The sequence below is a fragment of the Macaca fascicularis genome, chromosome 4, assembly GCF_037993035.2.
Source record: "Macaca fascicularis isolate 582-1 chromosome 4, T2T-MFA8v1.1".
In the NCBI taxonomy this organism is placed as follows: Eukaryota; Metazoa; Chordata; class Mammalia; order Primates; family Cercopithecidae; genus Macaca; species Macaca fascicularis.
In genome coordinates this window covers 78,209,263-78,231,224 of record NC_088378.1, presented here as the reverse complement: position 1 = coordinate 78,231,224, position 21,962 = coordinate 78,209,263, and the positions used below count along the sequence as shown (strand labels likewise).

Below are 21,962 nucleotides of genomic sequence, written 5' to 3'. Positions count from 1 at the left end.
TGCTATTTTCCTAAGCCCTGCCTTTTCGCCTGACATAGCATTCTTTTCACATTGTGTCATTCCTTTGTCTAGAGGACAGGAGGATGTTTTGTGGTTTGAAGTTGATTATTCAATTTAAATCCTCTTCTGCTCATCCCCAGTGACTATTCCTTGAACAATCCACATGGCGTCTTTGGGGAATATTCAGAGAGCCCATCTTCCTCCTCCCTATCACAGCCTGTCTATCTCAGTCTCTGAAGCACTGGCTAGCCATTTTGTTACTTCTAAGGTGCCATGCCTCCAAGATTTCACGATCATTTGAAAAATAATTATATACAGACTACTAGGGAAAATTTAAAGTCTTCTATTAGCTGATTAAACAGTGAATCCCTGGTATCTTATCAAGTGATATTTAGAGAGTATTTTAATTCTGGCCAAAATAGTCATATAGGTAGCTATTAATTATTCAGTAGCTAACTCTACTCACTGATTTTTTTCCTGATACCTTTCTGCCTTATTTCATTATTCGTGTTATTTTAATCGGTAACTTCCCTCTTCATTATTGCTTCCACCAGAGGGAATTAAAGAGCTGCAGTGTCCTGAAGGCTTCTGGGTCCCAGGCTCTTTGCAAACTTATTGACAGCAGGCCTGAAAGAATGGCTATTATCACTGCATGTACCAGATGAACAAAATGAGCCTTCTGTGCCTTACTCAGAGTCACAGAGCAGAGCCAGCCTTCAAATTTAAGTCTGCTAACACCAGACCCCATGTCTTCACTATTGCACACTGTCTTGATAAAGAAAATATAAGGACCAAAAAGACACTAAAGAATAAATTTTCGTGACTCCTTGGGTATTTTTGGTAATGTTTGTTCAGGCAGAGGTTGAATAGGTTGGCGAGGATCTGTTTTTGGTAGAAATTTCAATTATCTGTGGCTCTCTCTTACAAACACAAATCAGCAGAATTTACTTTGGTCAGTTCAAAGTGGGAAGTAGCCAAATTTTCTTCACTTCCCAAGGGAAAAAGAAATATTTGGAATGAATCCTGCATTTAATTTTTTCTAACTGAATTGACGTCTGAGGCTAACCATCCTTGTGGCTTCTATCTCTTTTTGTGGTGCAGTTAAATGCACTGCCAGAGATGGACATGGTAATGTGCAGATGGCTGAGTGTCAAGAAAATTCCATACTGTCCACTTAAGAGTTATCATAATTGCCTCTCTAAAGGTTACTAATATTATAATGTAGAATTTTAAAAGCTGGTTTCTGCTGCAGACAATAATTTTTTTAATACCTGGTCCTCAAGAAAGAATTAAAAGACTCACATAAATATTATCAATTTAGGCATTAAGCAGGCAATAAGAAACTGTTTTTGCTTTATCTTAGTAAATAAGTATTTCCCTCATATTCAACCCCATAGAGAAAAATCAAATCAGACCAGCTATTTTGCCTCAAGTGTAGTTAAGTTCATCATTTTTGCTGAGGTTATACTAGTAATGCAATATACCATGGAAGAATCTAATATTCAGCCCAGGGTAGAGATTGGGTATGCCAGAGGATTAGTGTCAGGGTGCTTTATAGAAGTGAAACTTGATGGACAGGCTGGAGACAGATCTACAGAATCTCATTAAATTGCTGAATTGTTCATTACGGAACGTTCTCACTGTAATAAAGTGCTCATTGACTTTAACAAATCCCCATCCCGTGTCTTAAAGAAGAAGAGTGAAGCAAAGGGTGTTGGGGAGGAGAAAGGAAATTGGCACAAGGTAGGACAGGTTATAGAAAACTGGATGGAGGGGGGCGTGCTATTTGATTAATATGTGCAACCAGTAACTTAGGTGAGAGCATGGTAAACACACACACACTTAGGCAGCTGGCTCTTCTACTATGTCCTGATAATGTAATCTGGGACCATTCCATTTTTGGTGAAAGATCTAATTTTCATTATTCACCAGACTTCATGCAGTCTGGCTCTGAAGACCTGTCATAAGAACCTTCAAATTATCCTCACTGAACCAACTCTTTTTCACTTTTTCCTGCTGTTCCTCACTCAGGCCCTTTCCTCAACAAAATGTGCTGTATGCAGACCACAGTAATCATTCTGTGGATCTGCGAATCTGTAAAATACCCCAAGATGATGCCTTGGAACTGTTCTTTTTTTTTCCGTCTGACCTTTTTAAGCTTTATTCTGAGTCTTTTCTCTCACAGAAATCTTCTTGGTCCCTTGTAGACAAATTTTTATCCCTTCCATTTCAAGTCTGAAATGACTTGATCTGTTGGTTAACTTCACTCTATATTTAGAGGTAACAGAGAGAGTTGTAGACATACATACCTTAGAATGGATAAGGACGTAGAAGTTCCCTGAAATATATATTTTTTAAAAATTTAGTTCAATTCAGCTCAACAATTTGGTTTTAAGTTTCAAGGCCAGCAATTTATCAGGTTCCAGATGAAAGACACCAAATTGGCTATTGGGTTCAAAGAAAGGAGACTAAAACCGAACAAATCAGCTGAAATGGAAATATGGGACATGAGGTCACTTGCATTTGTGACCTGGCAAATCTCTATCCATTTGATTTTGCTTTCGGATTTTAGCTCCCAATTAGAACTTCGTTTCAGTAGGGCCCTGTTAAATATCTTCTGTTAGATTTTGCATATATTTTCATACTGTTGAGCCAGCGTCTTGCCATAGGAGCTGGGGAGTGCAAGAAATGGGGAGACGTTGGTCAAAGGGCACAAAACTTTCAGTTAGAAAATAAACAAGCTCTAGGGATCTAATGTAGAGCATGGGTTCCAGGGATATGTTCATTAATTTGATTGTGGTAGTCATTTCCCAGTGTATATGCATATCAAATCATCATGTTGTACACCTTGAATCTATACAATCCTTCTCTGTCAATAAAATATTTTTAAATAAGCCAAAACATGGCAATTCTTCATTTAAAAAACTTAGAACAACACATAGAAATAATTCCATATCATTCTCATGATTGAATCTGTTTTCATTTTCATAGGAAGTGCTGAGTAATCTCTGTTTTCTTTTCAGGAACATGCATTTCCTGCATTTTCTGCCTTTAGGTTCTCTTTCACCAGAGTGAGAGGGAGATTACTGTTTTCCATGGCAGTACAATTTATAGAAAAAGCCTGAATATAACATCAGTTCTTATATACAGTAGCATAGGGAGAAAGTATGGCTGCCCACCCATCAGAATGTACTGAGCACCTTCTAAATACCCAAAATTATGCTAGAGTGGAAGGAAGGCAGAGGACAGGTCTGCCAACTCCATTTTCCTCTCCCAGGCCTCCTCCCAAATGGAGAGAATCCTTCTGATTTTAAACCATAAGTACAGCTCTCTGAATTTTTATTTTATCTCCAAAGTAGCCGAAACAAGAAAGATATTTAAAAATGAAAGAAAACAGCTCTGGGCATGGTGGCAGGCATTGTAATCCCAGCTACTCCGGAGGCTGAGGTAGGAGAATCAGTTGAACCGAGAGGCAGAGGTTGCAGTGAGTGGAGATCGCGCCACTACACTCCAGCCGGGATGATAGAATGAGACTTCATCTCAAAAAAAAGAACAGTACTTTTCTTACTTTATTAACCTTGGGGTTGAGGACACTTCCTACTTGTATTCTGGGTCTCACTTTGCCTAGACTTAAGTAGATACTAAGACCAAAAAATTCACTGGCTATGTGAGTGACGTCAAACAAGGTGAGACCTCAGCAGGGAGGGTTGCCTTTATTCTATTAGGTTGGTGCAAAAGCAATTGCACAAACCTAAATTATGTCCTATTTTAGTGTGGCAAAGAGGACCATGTAACCTGATTTGGGGCTGGGGCAATCCTGTTCATATTTGTCCGTGATTATCCATCCCTAGAGGCAGAGGCTGTGCTGTAGTGTTTGCATTACCTACTGCCATGTTCTTTTGCACTCTATTAATAATAAACAAAAACAATAATGTAGAGTTTCCATATTAAAATGTATTGAGTGGATAATAAGACATCCTACTATTCCTACATAAGGCTGGATTTATTCTAAGAAAATTGATATAGAAAATGAGTTTGGCCTGCATTTTTCCTTATATTTTTGTTGGAAATTTGCTTCCCTAAGTCATACTGTTAATTACATATTCATTTTATATCTTGAGAGACATAAGCCACATATTGTTTAGTCAACAATCTCAAATGCAGTGGTTTGTTGACATGCTCCTCCTGGGCTTTTATGTCTACCGCAGAATCAGCCACGTTACAGTTTGAATTAATCATTTTCTTCAAAAGGAGTCCCAGAAGTGAACCCAAACAAAAAGCTACTATCCCTTTATAGTTGGAAAGTAGAGGACACTAGTGATGTACTCAGCTTTCATCTTTTATCCTTCGATGATAAATTGACCCAAATGTACCTCTGGCCAGGAAGAAGCAAGGACTTTAAATAGTACTATATGTCAAACAATACTATTAAAATACTTCCAATTTGAATATCACATCACAGTTTTGAGAATGCATCTGCATTTATTATTGCTTTGTTCTCCTGTAGTACAAAAGGGGAAACTGAGGTAACATATCTAGGAATCAAACTCATGTCTTCTAATTCTTGAGCTATGTCTACTTTGGTCTATAGCTTCTAAATTTGTAATAGAAGCTCAGAAATACTCAGGCAATGGGCACAGAGGTGCATCCAATTAATCCTATGACTTTAACAGGAATTAAGAAGGCTTGATTAGCTGGGCACAGTGGCTCATGCCTGTAATCCTAGCACTTTGCGAGGTTGAAGCAGGCTGATCGCTTGAGCCCAGAAGTTTGAGACCAGCCTGCGCAACATAGTGAGATCCCTGTCTCTATGAAAATATTAGCTAGGCATGGTGGCATGCACCTGTAGTCCCAGCTACCCAAAGGGCAGGTTCACCTGAGTCCAAGAAGTTGAGGCTGCAGTGTGCCGTGATTGCACCACTGCTCTCCAGCCTGGGCAACAGAGTGAGACCCTGTCTGGAAAAAAAAAAAAAAACAAGAAAACAAAAACAGAAAAAAGAGCATGATCATTCTAGTTCCTTTGGGTAGTGCCCATGGATTGAACAAATCATGGCCTCTGTGCCTGTCTCCATGTCTGTGTCATGTTGCTAATTCTAATTCTGTTAGATGACATATGCCTCATTCATTCTTTCATTCATTCCAAATAGTTATTGAGTGCCTGCTCTGCCCAGCCATGTCCTGTGGGATACTACTATTGCCTGCCGTATGACGGGTTCTGGACAGTCAGTAATGGGAAGGACCAACAGGGTCCTGCTGTCGTGGGCCTGACGGTGTCAGATGTGGGGCTTTCTGCTTGCTGCTGTTTCCCACCTGCCCAATTCCTTCCTAGTGAGGACTGACCTGTACCAAATAGCATAATGATTTCTTTGCCAAGTTGGGGCACCATAACGTTGAAACGATATGGGTACAATGGAGATGACATGCTTTTGACTGGATGTTTCAATACCAACCAGTGTCCTTTCACCTTTTGTTCAAGGCTTTGCTTATTGTTAACTCTCGATTGTTGTATGCACCCTCTAAACAGCTTCACAAACATTTGTCAATCCATGTGATGCAGTCCAAGCCTCAAACACATCAGGCTGTGGGTAAATATTTAATCAAAAAATTCTACAAGCTGTGTTCATGTTTTAATATATGGACCTTGGTAACTAGATATGGAATAAAATACTAAGAACTCTTATCCTCAAACAAATTATAATTTTTCATCATGTTCCTGCCCTTCTTCAATTCTCTTTCATACATGCATGTGTTGTTACTATTATTTTCCCAGATAGCTACTTTCTGGGTATTATTATTATCTGGGTTTCTTCACAATATCTCCTATTTTTTAAACTTACCATTTCTTAAACTCATGAAATTCGTACCTGTAGTCCCAACTTACAAATTTGTACCACTTCTTAATTTTCTTTCTGAAACTTCTTATAGTTTCTCCCAACTACGTATAGTTTTTTTCTACAAATGTGATGAGGGTATCTCCGTTTCCTTCTTCTTAGATGTTAGTGAAGAGAATAAACAGTGGCTCCTTTGCGTCCCAAATAATGTTATGCCCAGAGGATGTTTTATCCTTTGAGGGGCCCCCAGCTGGACATGGAGTAACGCTGCTATTTCAGAGATTGGTTCTCCTAGTTGCCAGAGCATATATTTAGTCTTTCCTCCTGATCTACATGCGGCTAACTCCTCTGTGAGGGTGCATCCTCCAGTAACTTGACTCGTGGCTTTGCTGCTGTTTGTCTGGGGTGTGTGCCTTTGCGAGACGCATGACATGTTCATTTCAGAGCGGCTTTGCTCCAGCTAATCCTCAGTGCTAGAGCTGTGCATTGCTGAGTAGCTGTGAGGGGCAGTGATTATCAGAAATTACAGGAGACCCAACTTGTGTTCATGTGCTGCTGTTCTCATGAGTTAATAGTTTTTTTTTTTCTTTCCTTTTTTTTTTTAAAGAATAAGCACAACAGAACAAGGTGATTTATGAGATATGACATATTTATGTTCTCTGCTTCTAATTTTCATTGTGATTCATGTTGTTTCCAGACTGATATTTTTGTTGTTGCTGCTGTGAGAAGGAAAGAGATGACTGGAGAATATTACTTATGCATTGGTGGCCTGCAGTAATATTGCTGCTACCTGGGTTATCAGGGATTTAAAAGTAAAACCCAACTATAAGCCATATACAAGGTAGAAACCCTGAGGCTAGCATAGAAGTCCATCAATAATAATACCAACAATAATAATTCTTTACAAGCCTAGAGAGCTTTATATTTTTAAAGCATTTCACACACATAATTTCTCATGAGTCTCTCATCAGCCTTGTTAAGGTTGATAAGGCAAGTATGATCCAAATTTTAACTAGTGAGAAAACTAAAGCCTCTGGAAGTTCAATAGTTGACTCACTTCACAGTATAGATTTCAATGGAGCTCTCACTGTAATTTCTTGAAATATACCAACTCTTTAAGAAAACAGAACCTGAAAGTGCCTTATACATCTCATAAGTCAAAGGTTTTTATATATTACTCTATAATGAGTGAACCAGAAGTAGACATTTCCTAATAAATTACCAGTTTTCATTTTCACCTGTTGTGAGACTTTGTGGGAAGTTGCAAAAATGTCTCCAATAAAGTAGCACAGGAAAGTGTTGCTGAGGGTCTTTTTTGATCAGAGCCCAGAAACTCGGGCTCTGGATGGTTTGATAAGGAAGAATGCATAGAGATTTCTGGCAGAGGGAGGGAACCATCTTTTATTCCTTCAAAGGACACGATGGTGTAGTATAAAGCAGGAAATGAAAGACGATAAGGGAGGATCTCTTTAAAATCTGACCAAGAGACATAAATTAGAGTAAAAAAGAACCTGGAGTGGCATAATTTCTGCTGCAGTGACACAGACCATGTGGGAAAAAGTCTGTAGGCTGTTTTCCCTATTTGAGACCAGAGATTGGAAGGAACAAATGGAAATGACTGATCATTCCATCTTCATTTTATGCCCAATATATTGAAATTTTAGAAATGTATGCAACAGAAATTGACAGCGGGGTGATGGTTTAGATATGGGGCTTAAGAGAAAAGGTGAAAGATATAAATTTCTTGAAATTGATACATGTTAGTCTCTTTCCAACACAAATGATCCTGTGAATCCGTTTTCTTCAGTGTTAGGCCACAGTCATGCTGATTGGCTGTGTCAGACCATAGACATTTGCTGTTCTGGGAGTTCTAAAGGAGAGGATGTAAATTTACTTATAAAGTGACCCAGAGGCTCTAGAATTATTTACATTCTAAAGAGATGTAAGGAGAAGCCTCAACATTTATTGTTGAATACTGACTTCCTTAGAAGTGCTTCTCCCACCGTTGCGTCCAAAACTTCTGCTACAAGGAAAAATAACACCCAGACTCAACACACCTGGAGGAGACAAGTGGCCATTCTGAGATCATAATCAGGAGAAGAATTCATACATCATTCTTGGGCTTTTCTTACGCTCATAATACAGAGTTATGCATTCGCCATGGTGAGGATCCACCCCTTCGTCTGACCACCTCCTCCTTGTTACGTGCGGTGGCATGTTGATGAACTACAAACCTATTTTGATATTCTGGTAGAGAAAGCATAACCAGGAAGACAAATTCAGGGGAAAAAAAGTCAATGAATGATTCTAAAGTTATGTATCAAAGATTTTGTGCATTGTTCTCCTTTGTCTATAGGAAGAGTTACAAGTCAGTATTGGTAAGTGGCACGGTATTACTTATGCTTCAAGAACAGGAGCTAAAAAGACCCCGCACACCAGAGGCTGAGTGCACATATCTTCTTTGTGTGTGTTCTTGTTGATGAGGAATGCCCACATGCTACCTTCTCTGGCCACACAAGGAAATCAGGTAATTAAAGGAGTGATGGATGGTGTGCTAAAGTTTAAACGTTTTAGGAGGACCTATCTTATTAACAGTTTAAAACAAGTGAGCATAATATCATTAATTTTGATTAATTCATTTGCTCTTAATATAGCTTTTAATTTGTAATTCTATGTGAATTACAATGTAATTTGGCATTAATTATACTAAATTGACTATAAGTCAGCCAATCACAATGGAAAATTACTCACAGCTGAAACTAAAACTAAACCTCTCCATCCAGAAAGGACGACGCTTAGTTAAGTGGCAAATACACTTTAGGCATCTCTCTCTTTGGCAGTGAGAATGACATTGGACCTGCTGAGGACTGTAATCAATTCCTTATTCTGCCCACTGCTAGGACTACGTACTCTTTGGAGTGAAGCCCCATATCAATCCAATAAAGTGTAAATAATAAAGTAAACAAAGGGGTTGACTTATCAGGTTTGCCAGGTACCCTGAAGAATCTTTTTGCTCCTCTCATCTCATGTAAGTTTTAGGCAATGTAGAGGGGCTGTGTAGTGCTTTAGAATGATTAATTCCACACCCCTTGGATTCTGGGAGTTAGAATAGGCACTTACCCAAATTGGCCTGCTTCTCGTCTTCATGCTCTGTGAAACAGCCAGGAAATCCTGTTTTCAACCCCATGTGTAGTCAGTATCCTGAAGCCACTCCTATTTGACCTATACACAAACTGCCTTCTGGGCAGAAGGAAGTCATGCCTTAAAAAGCCAGCACCACACTGAGAGAACTAAACCCTCAGGAGATGATGGAGCATGTGTCACTCATTGATAAAGCTTGTGGAAGGTGCCCGGGAGCACACAAAAAGTAAAGTGATCCGCTGAGGAATGCAGCACTGAGAAAGTGTGTGAGAGTGAGGATGGATTTGGAAAATACATGTGTTTGAACTACCTCCCAGATAGCTTTCTTTGACAACTGTCGTCTGAAAAACAAAACAAAAACTCTGAGATTTTGCAGAAAGTCATATGCAGGGTTTGGCAATATTCTGCTTGAAGTTCATTTACATATAGGTAGAACTACATGAATTTTGTACATTCTGGATACATTCATGGTGAGCAATTGGCTCATAAAATGAGACCTGGTTCAGAGGCAACAAATTTTGCTAAATATTGCATGGAAAATTCAAGGCTGTTATTTTATAAGTCTTCTTTTTACCTTGTTAGTTATATATCCCATCTCATCATTCTCACACCCAATCTAGCTAACAAAATGGCCTAAGTTTTATATAAAAATTTTGAGTAAAGAGGTTAAAAACTACCCTGGATTCTGAGCCGACAGCCGTCCTGTCCTCTATCACTTACACATATGCAGGTGGGATTCACACAGTACACCCACTTGCAGGTAGACACACGCATATATATTAGATGCATATTAATCTTTGCAGCTAAAAGACTTTCCTTTGTTTTGCAGCACTGACCTAAATCATAATACTCCCATGATTGTCTCGTTGGTCTCAGCATTAAAGGAAATAGAAAGTAGAAGCTTATTTTTACCACTCCAAGTGTATATTCCATTCATCACTAAACTTTTTAAGGATGTTAATGCCAGTAGTTTGTTAACAGAAACAGCTGTATAGATACAGCTTTATGGTGTTTCAAGTCTCTCCAAATTCTTTTTATGCTAGATTTAGTGTGGCCTATTGCAGAATTTGTTATTCCTTTTCCCCAGATATTCCTTTTGATATCCACATTGGATTTCTGGGTTCCAGTCCCTTTCCTATCACTTGTGGTTCCCACCATAGCATCAAGTTCTTAAGGAAAAACAGCTCCTGTTTAAGGCATGCCCTCTGATGGATGAGCTCTTTTGAGCTCTTAATGTTCTTACTGCTTTTAGAGAACTCTAAGGATTTTGGGGCAAAGGAACTAATACTGAAGTAAGCAGAGCAGTGAGACTGGGAGAAAACATTTACAGGATATTCCTGCCCTTGGTTTTATCGTCTCATCATTTAACAGCAGCAGAATAAATGGGTCTGCTAATGAAACAGCACTGAGAGGTTAGGTCATTGGAAGCCTTTTTAGTCATTTTGTGCTTTTCAAGAGCGAATTTGTTAGAATTATGCTGAATACCCACTTAAAGCCTCAGCTGATAACCCTACCTGTGTTTTATAACTCTGCACTGTCAGAACTCATAATAAGTCAAACATTCTTTCAGTGGTGCTCATAAGGGAGGGAAAAAAACCCCCACAAATTTAAGAGTAATTTCAGATTGTAAATGAAAAGGAGAGGCACGACTGTTCATTTGCACCAATCATGCCTTCCTTTCATCTGCTCTGATTAGGCCTGGTGCGGTTTCATCAGACTCCTCCATCACCGAGCTGTCACTCCAGCCGTCTGTTGATTGAAAACAATCAAGGCTCTGATGGCACAATTATTCTGACCCTTTAACTAGAGGCTGCTGTGATAATGAAAGGTTGATTATGATAGTTTGTGCCTCTTTCAGTTTGCCAAGAAGGTTAATTTGGGCATCAGACGGATGTTTAATGGGCGCTTGCTGGCTACACTGAGGTAAATGAGAACGTGCAGTCTTGGATATTGCACGGATATAGTTTGGCTGTCAATCATTGTCATTTGGAGTTTGTGCCTCACACTCTGGAAATCACATTTTATTTTTTCCTTGGGATTTAATTTATTCTGTGCCCTGAGGAAGTTCTTTCACTCGGTGACCTTCACAGCAGCTTTCTCTGCCTTTTTTTTTTCTTTTTTCAAATGGAGCTCAAAGGCACAACACATCTAGAAGAGCATTTTTCTTTCATTTTCACTTAAAAATGGAAACTTTAAAAATCCGTCCTTATCACTGCCTTCCAATAGAGCAAATGTTTCCATTCTGATTGTGCGGTGGGGAAGTATAAACGACAGGGATACTTTAGCCAGTTTGCTAATGCAGCAGCTCACACAGTTGTGCCCTGTTTCGCACAGTAACCAGCAAATGCAGTAAATTTAAAATGGGCACATATATGAAAGTGAAGACTCCGTTCTATCACTAGCATGTCTCACAACAGTTTGTGGAGCTCCTGCTTCCAAACACAGCATCTTACTCCTGTTACCCTCCTTCTTGGCAAACATAGGGAAGGGGTTGAGGAAGGAAGACAGATACTTGTCTGTGGAAGCACTAAGGTTATTAAAAGTTGCAAATTTCAATTTGTATAAATCCAGCACCTAATCTTGTAGCTATTTGAAGTATAGGCTAAAAAGGATACAGACATCTAATAATGCTGGTATATACAATGTGCAGCTCACATTGTATTATAATGAGCTTTGTACCTCTTTCATGCATACCCTTTAAGAAGAAAAATAGAGGAAAAGAAAAAATAAAGGAGAACCTGTATTTCTGTCTCCAAGATATGCATAGTGGTCTCAGCATATATTAGGCACCTGAGAGCTAGAATCGTTTTGCCTTTTTTTGTTTGTTGTCTTTATTTATTTATTTTTTTCCTCCAATGAACATTCAGCAGCATATTTTTACCTAGTCTGGGACATTTTTTCTCACATATCAATTGGAAAACAATTAAGTCTATAGATGTTAAAGTGACAGCATCATAATGATTATAATTTTACTTCAAGTGTTCTATTTTCACATTATTTTTTTCTTGTTTTCAAAAAACCCTATTTGGTTTTTAATAGTAAGAGAGTCATTAGGTGATCATTCAGTCTCACCTGAGAAGGCTCAAAATTGAATTAAGTCATTGAATCCAGTTGCTGTTTTAACGTAGCCCTTATTTAATCAATAGTTCTGTTTAAAATGCTTATTTAAAAAAGAAATGAGAATGGGATTGTGTATATATGGTCTCACAAGATTCCTCACTGCAGTACACCACAGATGATTATTTTTTTATCTCTATAAAATAGTAAAATAGACCTCAGGGATGCTTCTTAAAATTATTGCTTAGTTGTGTCTTGTTTTTGTTTAATCAATGGGAACTAAATAGATAATTTGTAGAGAAGTGCGTCAATCAAGTCAATCAATAGTTTTTACTACTAGAAAAGTAATGCGCGGTTTAATTTTCATATTAACTTGTGGAATATGTGACAATGAATTATTTTATTTTATAGATTCACTATGTTTTTAAAGTAATGGGACTCAAGCAAAGTCCGTTTCATCTTAAAGAAAGCATAACTCATTCTGTCAAATTGTTTCTGGTCTAAGCCTGACGGAGTTCAGAGTTTCCCCACGTGTATACTTTTTATATCAAACTCATCTCCAACACAGAGGGCCTTCTGCCCTCATACACTCGGATGACACGCCTGCCGCTGTCCTGCTCTCACGCAGACTGTCCACCCAGACTGCGCCCCTCAGCAGTGATGTTCCCGCTTAGGGCCTCTTGCCCTTCACTGCCTGCCTGTGCTGGCCGTGCTTCTGCTACCAGACTGGACCTGGTCATGGGGCCCAGTTTCTTTTTCCTCTTCAATGTGTCCTTTGCTATCTTCAGGGTTCACCTTGCTCTTCCTCCTAACCTGATAAAGAATGTCTCAGACCTGTGATTTCCCCAGATTGGACTCCTGCGTTCTTTCATTCAATATTGACGGTTCTCAGTGAGGCTGCAATACAGTCTTTCTCTCAACTATCCTACAGATTCTCTTTTGCAACAGCTAGTGCCTTCTACTCATTCCTTCCTCCTCCACAGTTCCCTCTTCTCTCACGAGTCTTCTGAGACTATCAGGCAGCTGGTTCTCCACCACAGGGCCATCTCTCTACATCTCTGATTTCTTTGCATGACTGCCATAGGCTGGGCTCTCTAGGCCACTTCTCCCACCCGAACTAAGCCCTGTCCCCCTCTCTCGGCTGCTTTGATTCCTTACATGCTTGATTTCTGTTTTGAGACCCATCTGACATTTATTGTTTGTAATGATCCTTGTGTAACCCAAATCCTTTGATATGACTACCTGGGCATTGGCCCAAATCTTCTCTGAAATTTCTATTTGGATTAAAAAAACATCTGTGATCACTGTGGTGAAGAGTGTATCTTCTTTGATAAAAATATTATTTGTATGACCAGCTTGGCCAACATGGTGAGATCCCATCTCTACTAAAAATACAAAAATTAGCAAGGCGCGGTGGTGCACACCTGTAATCCCAGCTACTCAGGCTGAGGTAGGAGAATTGCTTGAACCCAGGAGGTGGAGGTAGCAGTGCACCAAGATTGTGCCAATGTGCTCCAGCCTAGGTGACAGCGTGAGTCTCCATCTCAAAAAATACATATATATATATATATATATATATATATATATATATATATATATAATATGTGTACTGCACTCACAGGTGTTGCAAAGTAGAAATAGAGGATTCATAGTTCCCTAGTTTTTTATACTATGATGAAATGAAGTTAGAGAATGCAGCGCAAAGTATGCTCTTTAAACATCAGTAGCCAGACTGAAATTCACCTAGTACAGGTAGTCAGTGGTGCCATCACATTGTGTGTATCCTTTGCAGCTCACTGACTGTGTAGACCCTGGCTCCCCTTCCCCAGCTAGCTGGCAGTGCTCCTTGTCCTATCCCCCTGACAGTAGAGTCTGGCCCTGACAGTGTTTAGTCCTGTGCTGCAGTTTGTGGGTTCCCCCATGCCAATCTCTACGCCCCATGGCTCTAAAACATGTTTAAAGTTACCTTTGACTATTCTTTTGTTTTTGTTTGGAGGCTTCCAACATTAAATCCTTAAATGCAACTTGGGTACTTTCTGGACATCTAAACTCATAGTACCACTCGCTTGAGGGATTTGACTGTCTTTGTGTCAGTGACCTGGGGCAGCTACTTGAGCCCCTGAGGTCCATTTGGTCATAATATTAAAGATTTGATTTCAGATGGTGAGCATATTTGCCAGTGAACCTGCTCTTGTGCTCTTGGCTCATTATTCTTTTTTTCTTTTCTTTTTTTTTTTTTTTTTTTGAGACATGGTCTTGCTCTGTAGCCCAGGCTGGATGTAGTGACACAATCATGGCTTACTGAAGCCTCAAACTCCCAGGCCCAGGTGATCCCTCCACCTCAGACTCCCAAGTAGCTGCGACCATAGGCATGTGTCACTGCAGTCCAGCTTTTTTTTTTTTTTTTTTTTTTGGTAGAGACAGGGACTCCCTATTTTGCCCAGGTTAGTCTTGAACTTCTGGGCTCAGTCAGTCCTCCCACCTCGGCCTCCCAAAGTGCTGGGATTACAGGCATGAGCCACTGCATTCAGCCAAGCTCATTATTCTTGAATCAATTCATGAAGAAATATTCAAAGGCTTGATGCTCTCAGGATGCTCTAGGGCATGTTTACAAATTAAACAGTTTTTTAACCATAAAATGTATAAATGTGCCAGCAACATTTAAAACACCAATGAAATGACAACATAGAAAGATGGTTCTTGTGTGTTTCTGAAAAATCTGTCTACAAAAGGCTTAAACTTCCAGATTTGCAGGATTCCCCCCGACAATTCCAAATTTCATTAGAATATTTTACAGGAACATATCAAGACACTCAAAATCAAGAATAAGCATCGAGTTTTATGGTATTAATGGAAGTGAATGGCAAATGAGAATGTTGATATATACTGATTAGAATCTTCTTTGTCACCAAGTTTCTGACATAATGGACACTTAAGAAATTGAGAAATGTTTGTAATGGGAAACCCAAGCCAAGTAATGAAAGTGACTTATATGTTGAGTGTTGTACAAAAACAACTGGGTTTAAGTCTGTCTCTCCCTTTTCATTCATTCATTCATTCATTCATTCATTCATTCATTCATTTGGTCATGCTTCTCCAACATTGAATTTAACAAAGTCACAGAACTTAAATTACTGGATTAGAATTACTGAGTTTGTGTGAAATATGGTTAATCATAAGAGCTAGTTTATAATCTGTCGTGCTGCCATACTTTTATTATTACTTTAAATATGTGAAGTATTTAATACTATGTAGCAAATTTCTTATCAACTATAGCAATCTCTCAAAATTTACATCACTAACACACAATATTGTATTACATAAAAATGGTCTGCATGTGATGGCTTTATCAAGAATTCAAAAAGGGCTGGGCACGGTGGCTCACGCCTGTAATCCCAGCACTTTGGGAGGCCGAGGCGGGCGGATCATGAGGTCGGGAGATCGAGACCATCCTGGCTAACACTGTGAAACCCCATCTCTACTAAAAATACAAAAAAATCAGCCGGGCGTGGTGGCGGGCACGTGTAGTCCCAGCTACTCGGGAGGCTGAGGCAGGAGAATGGCATGAACCTGGGAGGTGGAGCTTGCAGTGAGCCGAGATTGCGCCACTGCACTCCAGCCTGGGAGACAGAGTGAGACTCCGTCTCAAAAAAAAAAAAAAAAAAAAGAATTCAAAAGGATAATTATATTGGGGAATACTTTCATCTCTTGGAGGCATATTGCCATCATATAAATTCTGTACATTGTCTAAATATCAGTTTACCAAGCACCTTCACATATCTTATCGCATTCAGTCTTCTGTAGAACCCTATGACACAGGTATTACCATACTTGTTTTACAGAGTATCAGTATGTTGATAAAACTGAGTATCAGTATGTTGGTTTTTCATAAATGCACAAATACATTAGGTTGCAGAAACAGATCTTTTGACACCAAGTCCTGTATTCTTTTCCTTGTGTCACATTTACCTCTATAAGCATATACCAATTCGTGACAGAAAAAAGCATCAGGATTTCCCTAGCCATTTCAGCTGACTTCACCCTGGTAATGCATCCCTATTGCATGCAGTAGCTAGGAAACAATGGGGGGAGTTGTGACCCATGTAAGGTCGCTCTAGTCCCTATTGCCAATATGATACAGAAGGGTTTTCTTTTATTGATCAAATTGGTTTTCTCTCATTTTCCAGTGTTGTTCTAACAATATAAACTGAATATCTCAGTGACCACATGCAAAGTTCCTTCAATATCTAGTAGGGCATGTTATATAAATATGCAGGAGCTATCATTTTATTTAGAAGTTTCAATCAATCCAGCATTGAGTAATGCTCTGATGCAATCCCAGCCATCAGTGACTAGATGGATGAATATTGTCTTTTGGCTCAGATACTATGATCAAACCATTGAAGGGAAGTTATAGGGTGTTATTCTATAACTGTACATGTGTTTTGCTCAAATATGAGGAGACCAAGAAGTTTCATTTTTCCTACAACATTATTGGCAAGGGTGGTGCTGTTTTTTATTGTCCTGTAGGACATTTTTGCCATTTAAAAGTTTTGTATATATTAGATAAGGAATGGGAATGGTATATATACATATAAGTTTTAGGTTTGGGGGTACACGTGAAAGTTTGTTATATAGGTACACTCATGTCATCGGGGTTTGTACAGATTATTTCATCACCCAGATATTAAGCGTAGTACCCAACAGTTATTTTTTCTGCTCCTCTCCCTCCTCCCACCCTCCACCATCATGAAGGTATATTTACCTCTGTGAGATAAATATAAATATACCATTATATATAAATAAACATATATAAATATGCCATTATATATAAATATAAATATACCACTATATTGCCTCATGGAGGGAATGGTGCATTTAAAGACAGTCCAGAGGTAAAATGTATGTGAACAATTTACTAAAACTTCAATTTATGTATAAGATCTCTTTTTTTTTTTTTTTTTCTTTTTTTAGATGGAGTCTCACTCTGTCACCCAGGCTGGAGTGCGGTGGCGCTATCTCGGCTTACTGCAAGCTCCGCCTCCCAGGTTCACGCCATTCTCCTGCCTCAGCCTCCGGAGTCGCTGGGACTATAGGTTCCCACCATCACACCTGGCTAATTTTTTGTGTTTTTAATAGAGACGGGGTTTCACGGTGTTAGCCAAGATGGTCTCGATCTCCTGACTTCGTGATCTGCCCGTCTCGGCCTCCCAAAGTGCTGGGATTACAGGCGTGAGTCACCGCGCCCGGCCATGTATAAGATCTTATTCTGGGATTCTAACCAATATTACCTTGAAGCAGTCACCTTAATAAATTTGAAATTTTTATTATTTGGCACAAATTTTATTTTATTTTTACAAGAGATGGTATTATTATTCAATTTCATAATATAATCTGATCAAAGTTGTTCCTAGGGAGAGTGACTATGATGTAACCCACTTCTCTGCGTGTGGCCCCACGTGCACGTGGACTTTCATACATGCAAACATTCACGCAGACATTTCAGCCGAGCAGAGTTTAGACAAAAAAAGTCACCTTGTTTTTCAGAAAAGGGATTTATCAAAACTATCTGTGCTACAGAAACCTGTGACTTGGATACTAGATTAATATTGGTTGCTTCTACCACCTGTAGGAAAATTAGAGAATTCTACTTTACAAGATTTTTGGTGGATCCATAGGTAACATATATCCTAGAGAAGGAGGACACTCTCTCATCAACTAATTTATTTTACAGATGAGAAGCCAAATAACGGATCCAATATCAGCCATATACTCACGTTGCCCTTTTAATATTGGCTTTTCAAAGATCAGCTTACACTGGTGGCTGAATCTCAAAGGTAAAAAGGATATCATAGGTTATTAACTTCACCTCTTATCCTATCTCGATTTTCTCTTCATCTTGATATAAAATTTACCTTTTAAACAAATCCTCTTTTGTTATTGTTATAAGATTGAGCAAAGGGACAACTCGGGTCACTTTTCGTGCACCCCCTTAAATATCTGGAACTTACAGGTGGCAGGTCTCAGGGTAGTTTTTGTTGTGAGTCTTCCAGTCCTGTGTGTTTATCCCCATTTGTGGGAAAGAGATACCTTTAGTTGCAAGGGCTTTTTGCTTTTGGAGTTCTGAAGTATGTACTTTAAAAAATATGTTTAAAGATGATTACCAGAGAACAAATCATATGTTAAAGGTGAACGTAATAACATTTACCAATCTTTCAATTTCACAGAATTTTAAAGGAACAATGAAATAATGTATTATTATCATCTGTGATAAACTGAATATTGCTTTAAAAATCTGTCAGGTTTATTTTTTCTTACAGTATATGAGCCCGGGGCCTCATCAGATTTGGTTCCATTGAAATATATTTCTTAGAAGAAAAAATAGCCTATGCGTCTTACATAAGTCTGTAGTCAGCTATAATGGTTAATGTGCAATCTCCCTTGAAAGATCTGTTTTACAAGGAAAATGTTGACACAGTTTTAATTATAGCACTCAGGTGAGCACTGTTATAATTTTTAATATTCCTCCATGGTAACATTTTCATTGTTCTGGTAAAGGAAAATGCTCTGATGCTGAGTCCCTCGTTTCTGGTGATTTTGGATTTTATGGGAAAGTTGTCTTTTTGAACTGAAACTTTTCATTCGGTCTCAAAGAAGAGAATGTAACTATAAGATCTGTCGCATTTATTTATTAGTATATACTTTTCTCTCTATGGCAGTTGTTATTCTGGTTTATTACATCATTATTTCACCTTACATGACTCACGTTACGGAGGTGAGCTTCTGTGTAGTATTGCATGGCAAATCGCGACACTTGCTCACTTGCATTAGGGAAACATCACATTTTTAAAGAAACTGTATGTAATATTAAAACAGTAACATGCTAAAGTTTTGTCTTCATTGGAATTCAAGGTGTTATAAAATGACATATAAAACAATGTACTTTAATATAGAACGATCACTGAACTCTTCCCTTTGAGAACATAAATTAGAAGATAAAGAGCATGTTTGATACTCTGTTTAGAAAGGAAAAGATTCGTTGATGCATCATCATCCATTCTATTAAAACATGCTTTCCTGGCTTCCTGCTTCTTGTTGCCCAAGAGCTCATCACCTTGCCCTGCTCTTTGATGGAGGTTCAGGAGTGAGTTTTTGACTTGCTCCTGTGCCCTTCCTTTGTCTTTTTCTTAGTTTGAAGAAGTGTGGAATTTATGCTGCCTTTTGTGCACTGAGGGGAAACTGGTGCCCTGGCATATCTCAATGGGATGACAAGACTGGTAAGGATATGGACACTTGTGCCTCACAGCGTGGGATTCTGCAAAGAGGAGGACTTAGTGTGCACCTTCAGCAGAGCTGTCTGCATCCAGATTTTACATAGGAGCACAATAATAGCTGCCCCTGGTCAAGGAGCAGAATAAAGGCTATCAGCAAAAATACTAGTCATTGCTTACTCAGCTCTTCATGATGAAGTAAAAGACAATATTTGTAGACCAAGACAAAAAAAATGCTTGTTACTTTAAGGCAATGTCATAGGGCTTTATTCTTTGTTAGCATTGCTTAAAAGATTTGATCACTCATCTGATGAGAACCTGCTTTTTAAGGGCACTTGTATTTATATGTATTTGCAAGATATAAAGACAGTTCTGCGGAAGAGTGCAATGATGTCTATTCTTGAATTTGGAATGACTTCATAATTAATGTATTTTCTGGAAATCTGAGAATAATATCTTCATTGTTTTGGCATTCCTTTGGGGTTATAGTGTATAATATATATGGATATATACAAACAGAATTCAAAACATCCACTTCTTTAAAAGGATCGGGAATTTTAGATGTCAAAATAGCAGCTTCTATCTGAGTGTGTTTCACATGAACAATAAAGGAATTAGAATCACAATATGAGGACTTGATAATGTTAGGAATATAACATTTTTTCATATAATTGATACATTTCTGAAATACATATGAGTAAATTCCATATTTTAATTGCACTAGGGCAATATTTGTAGCATTTAGGATTATATACTATTATGTTTAGGATTATATATCATATATTCTACTCTGTAGAATAGCAATCAGTAGGGATATGCTGAGAAAACTAAAGGGAAGGGATTAGGGAAGGGATTAGTTGTTCTGTATATTTTTGGGCCAACTTTAGTTAACAGGAAATAATCTAGAATTAAAATACATTTAAAAAATAGACCGGGTGCAGTGGCTCACACCTGTAATCCCAGCACTTTAGGAAGCCAAGGCAGATGGATCATTGAGGTCAAGAATTTGAGACCAGCCTGGCCAACATGGTGAAACCCCATCTCTACTAAAAATACAAAAATCAGCTGGGTGGTAGTGGCGGGTGCTTGTAATCCCAGCTACTCGGGAGGCTGAGGCAGGAGAATCGCTCGAGCCTGGGAGGCAGAGGTTTTAGTGAGCCAAGATCGCACCCCTGCACTCCAGTCTGGGCAGCAGAGTGAGACCCTGTCTCAAAAATAAATAAATAAATAAATAAATGTAAAATATATATTCTCATAAAAAGTGAAGCAATAATTCAAGATTCCAGACATGTCCTTTTCCCTCAGTATTTGTTCTGTAATTACAAACTCTTTAATTGGTATCATAAACCTATTGTCTTTATTTCTGAAGTAATCCATAAATGAGGCTCATTGAAAAATACTGCCAACCTATTTTGAAGCAAAGCATTCTTATTTTTAAAGCAGAATTTTTCTAATTTATTGAATATAGAAGTTATGTTTGGACTTAGTGCATTTGCCTGGATTTTCCCTTGAAATAATTATTGATGGAAAAATAATGACAAGTAGATATAATAAAAAATACATTGTATAGGTTAAAAACTTAGTTTCTAGTTCTAGCTTTTCTGCTAATTCATTATATGACTTGGGTTAAGTCGGTTAACTCGTCTGGATTTGATTTCCATTTGTAAAATTGAAAAGCTTGAGCCAAATGGACTCAACTTTCTTCTTGCTCAAATATTTTATAAGTTATGTGAAGGTTTAAAAGACTACAGTGCCTATTGCCTTGCCAAGAATCTCAAATAGAAGTGGCCAACACGGAACATGTGAGGGAGGAAAACAAGGGCTTATGTATCTATGTTTAGGGCACTGAATGCTGCAGTGTGGAGCCTTGAGGGCTTATAAAGGCCTTATAAGAAAGCCATAAAGATGAGATAATAAAATAGAAAACTGAAGCCTGTGATAGATAAATATGTGTGTGTGTATGTATGTGTGAATAAAGAAATTGATACTATTTGTTTAAGAGAATGTGAGAAATAGCCTAAAAACAGGATTTTCCATTTATGCAACAAATATTTATCGCAAACTGTGGGTCAGGTGCTGTTCTTAGCAAATATCTGAGGATCAGTTGGGTTGAAGTTGGATTAAACTGTACTTAATGTTCCTTTTAGGAAGGAACAGTTCTCCATTGTGGTCAGGTGAACTGGGTCAGGCAGGGTGCTTGAGAGGCCTCCTGTTGTATGTGGAAATAACGTCCACCGTGTTGCAGGTGGTTTAGGAATTGTCTTACCTAATGGCCATGTTTCCTAAACACTCTTTTGTAATGTCCTCCTAAACTGAATCTGTCGTTTCCTTTCCACTCTTGCTGGCTTGGCCACCAAAAAGGCTGCCTGCTCCATTTTCTTCCCGATTAAATCCTAGAATTTAGGGTGATAGGGATTTCAGTATGCCAGAATAAATAAGCTAGAATAGGATTCAGCTTACCCTGAGTTGTGCTTTCTCAGTGTAATGTCATTATTTTAAAAGCCACCAGTTCCAAGAATAATCTTTTTCAAGCTTAAGCACCAAAATATACCACAAAGCTAACTGTTGTCTTTGGGTTCTATGATGCCGCAATGATAAATCAGCTTTCTTCTTGCTGTAGTCTCTAAGCTCCTTAAATGGGCTCTAGGATTCCCTCCACCAG

The 21,962-nt window shown here is 38.5% G+C and overlaps 1 protein-coding gene across 22 annotated transcripts in view; it reads left to right on the top strand.

Moving 5' to 3' along the window:
* Positions 1–21,962, top strand: part of KLHL32 (kelch like family member 32) — a 210,617-nt gene that overhangs the window by 155,912 nt on the left and 32,743 nt on the right. For 3 of the 22 annotated variants that reach the window (XM_074037442.1, XM_074037440.1, XM_074037441.1), the window contains one exon: positions 17,004–19,111. The exons of the other annotated variants lie outside the window; for them this stretch is intronic. In XM_074037442.1, coding sequence (XP_073893543.1) covers positions 17,004–17,165 — 162 coding nt within the window. In that variant the 3' untranslated portion in view covers positions 17,166–19,111. Of the gene's footprint in view, positions 1–17,003; positions 19,112–21,962 lie in introns of those variants that run through there. 22 annotated transcript variants of the gene reach the window in all.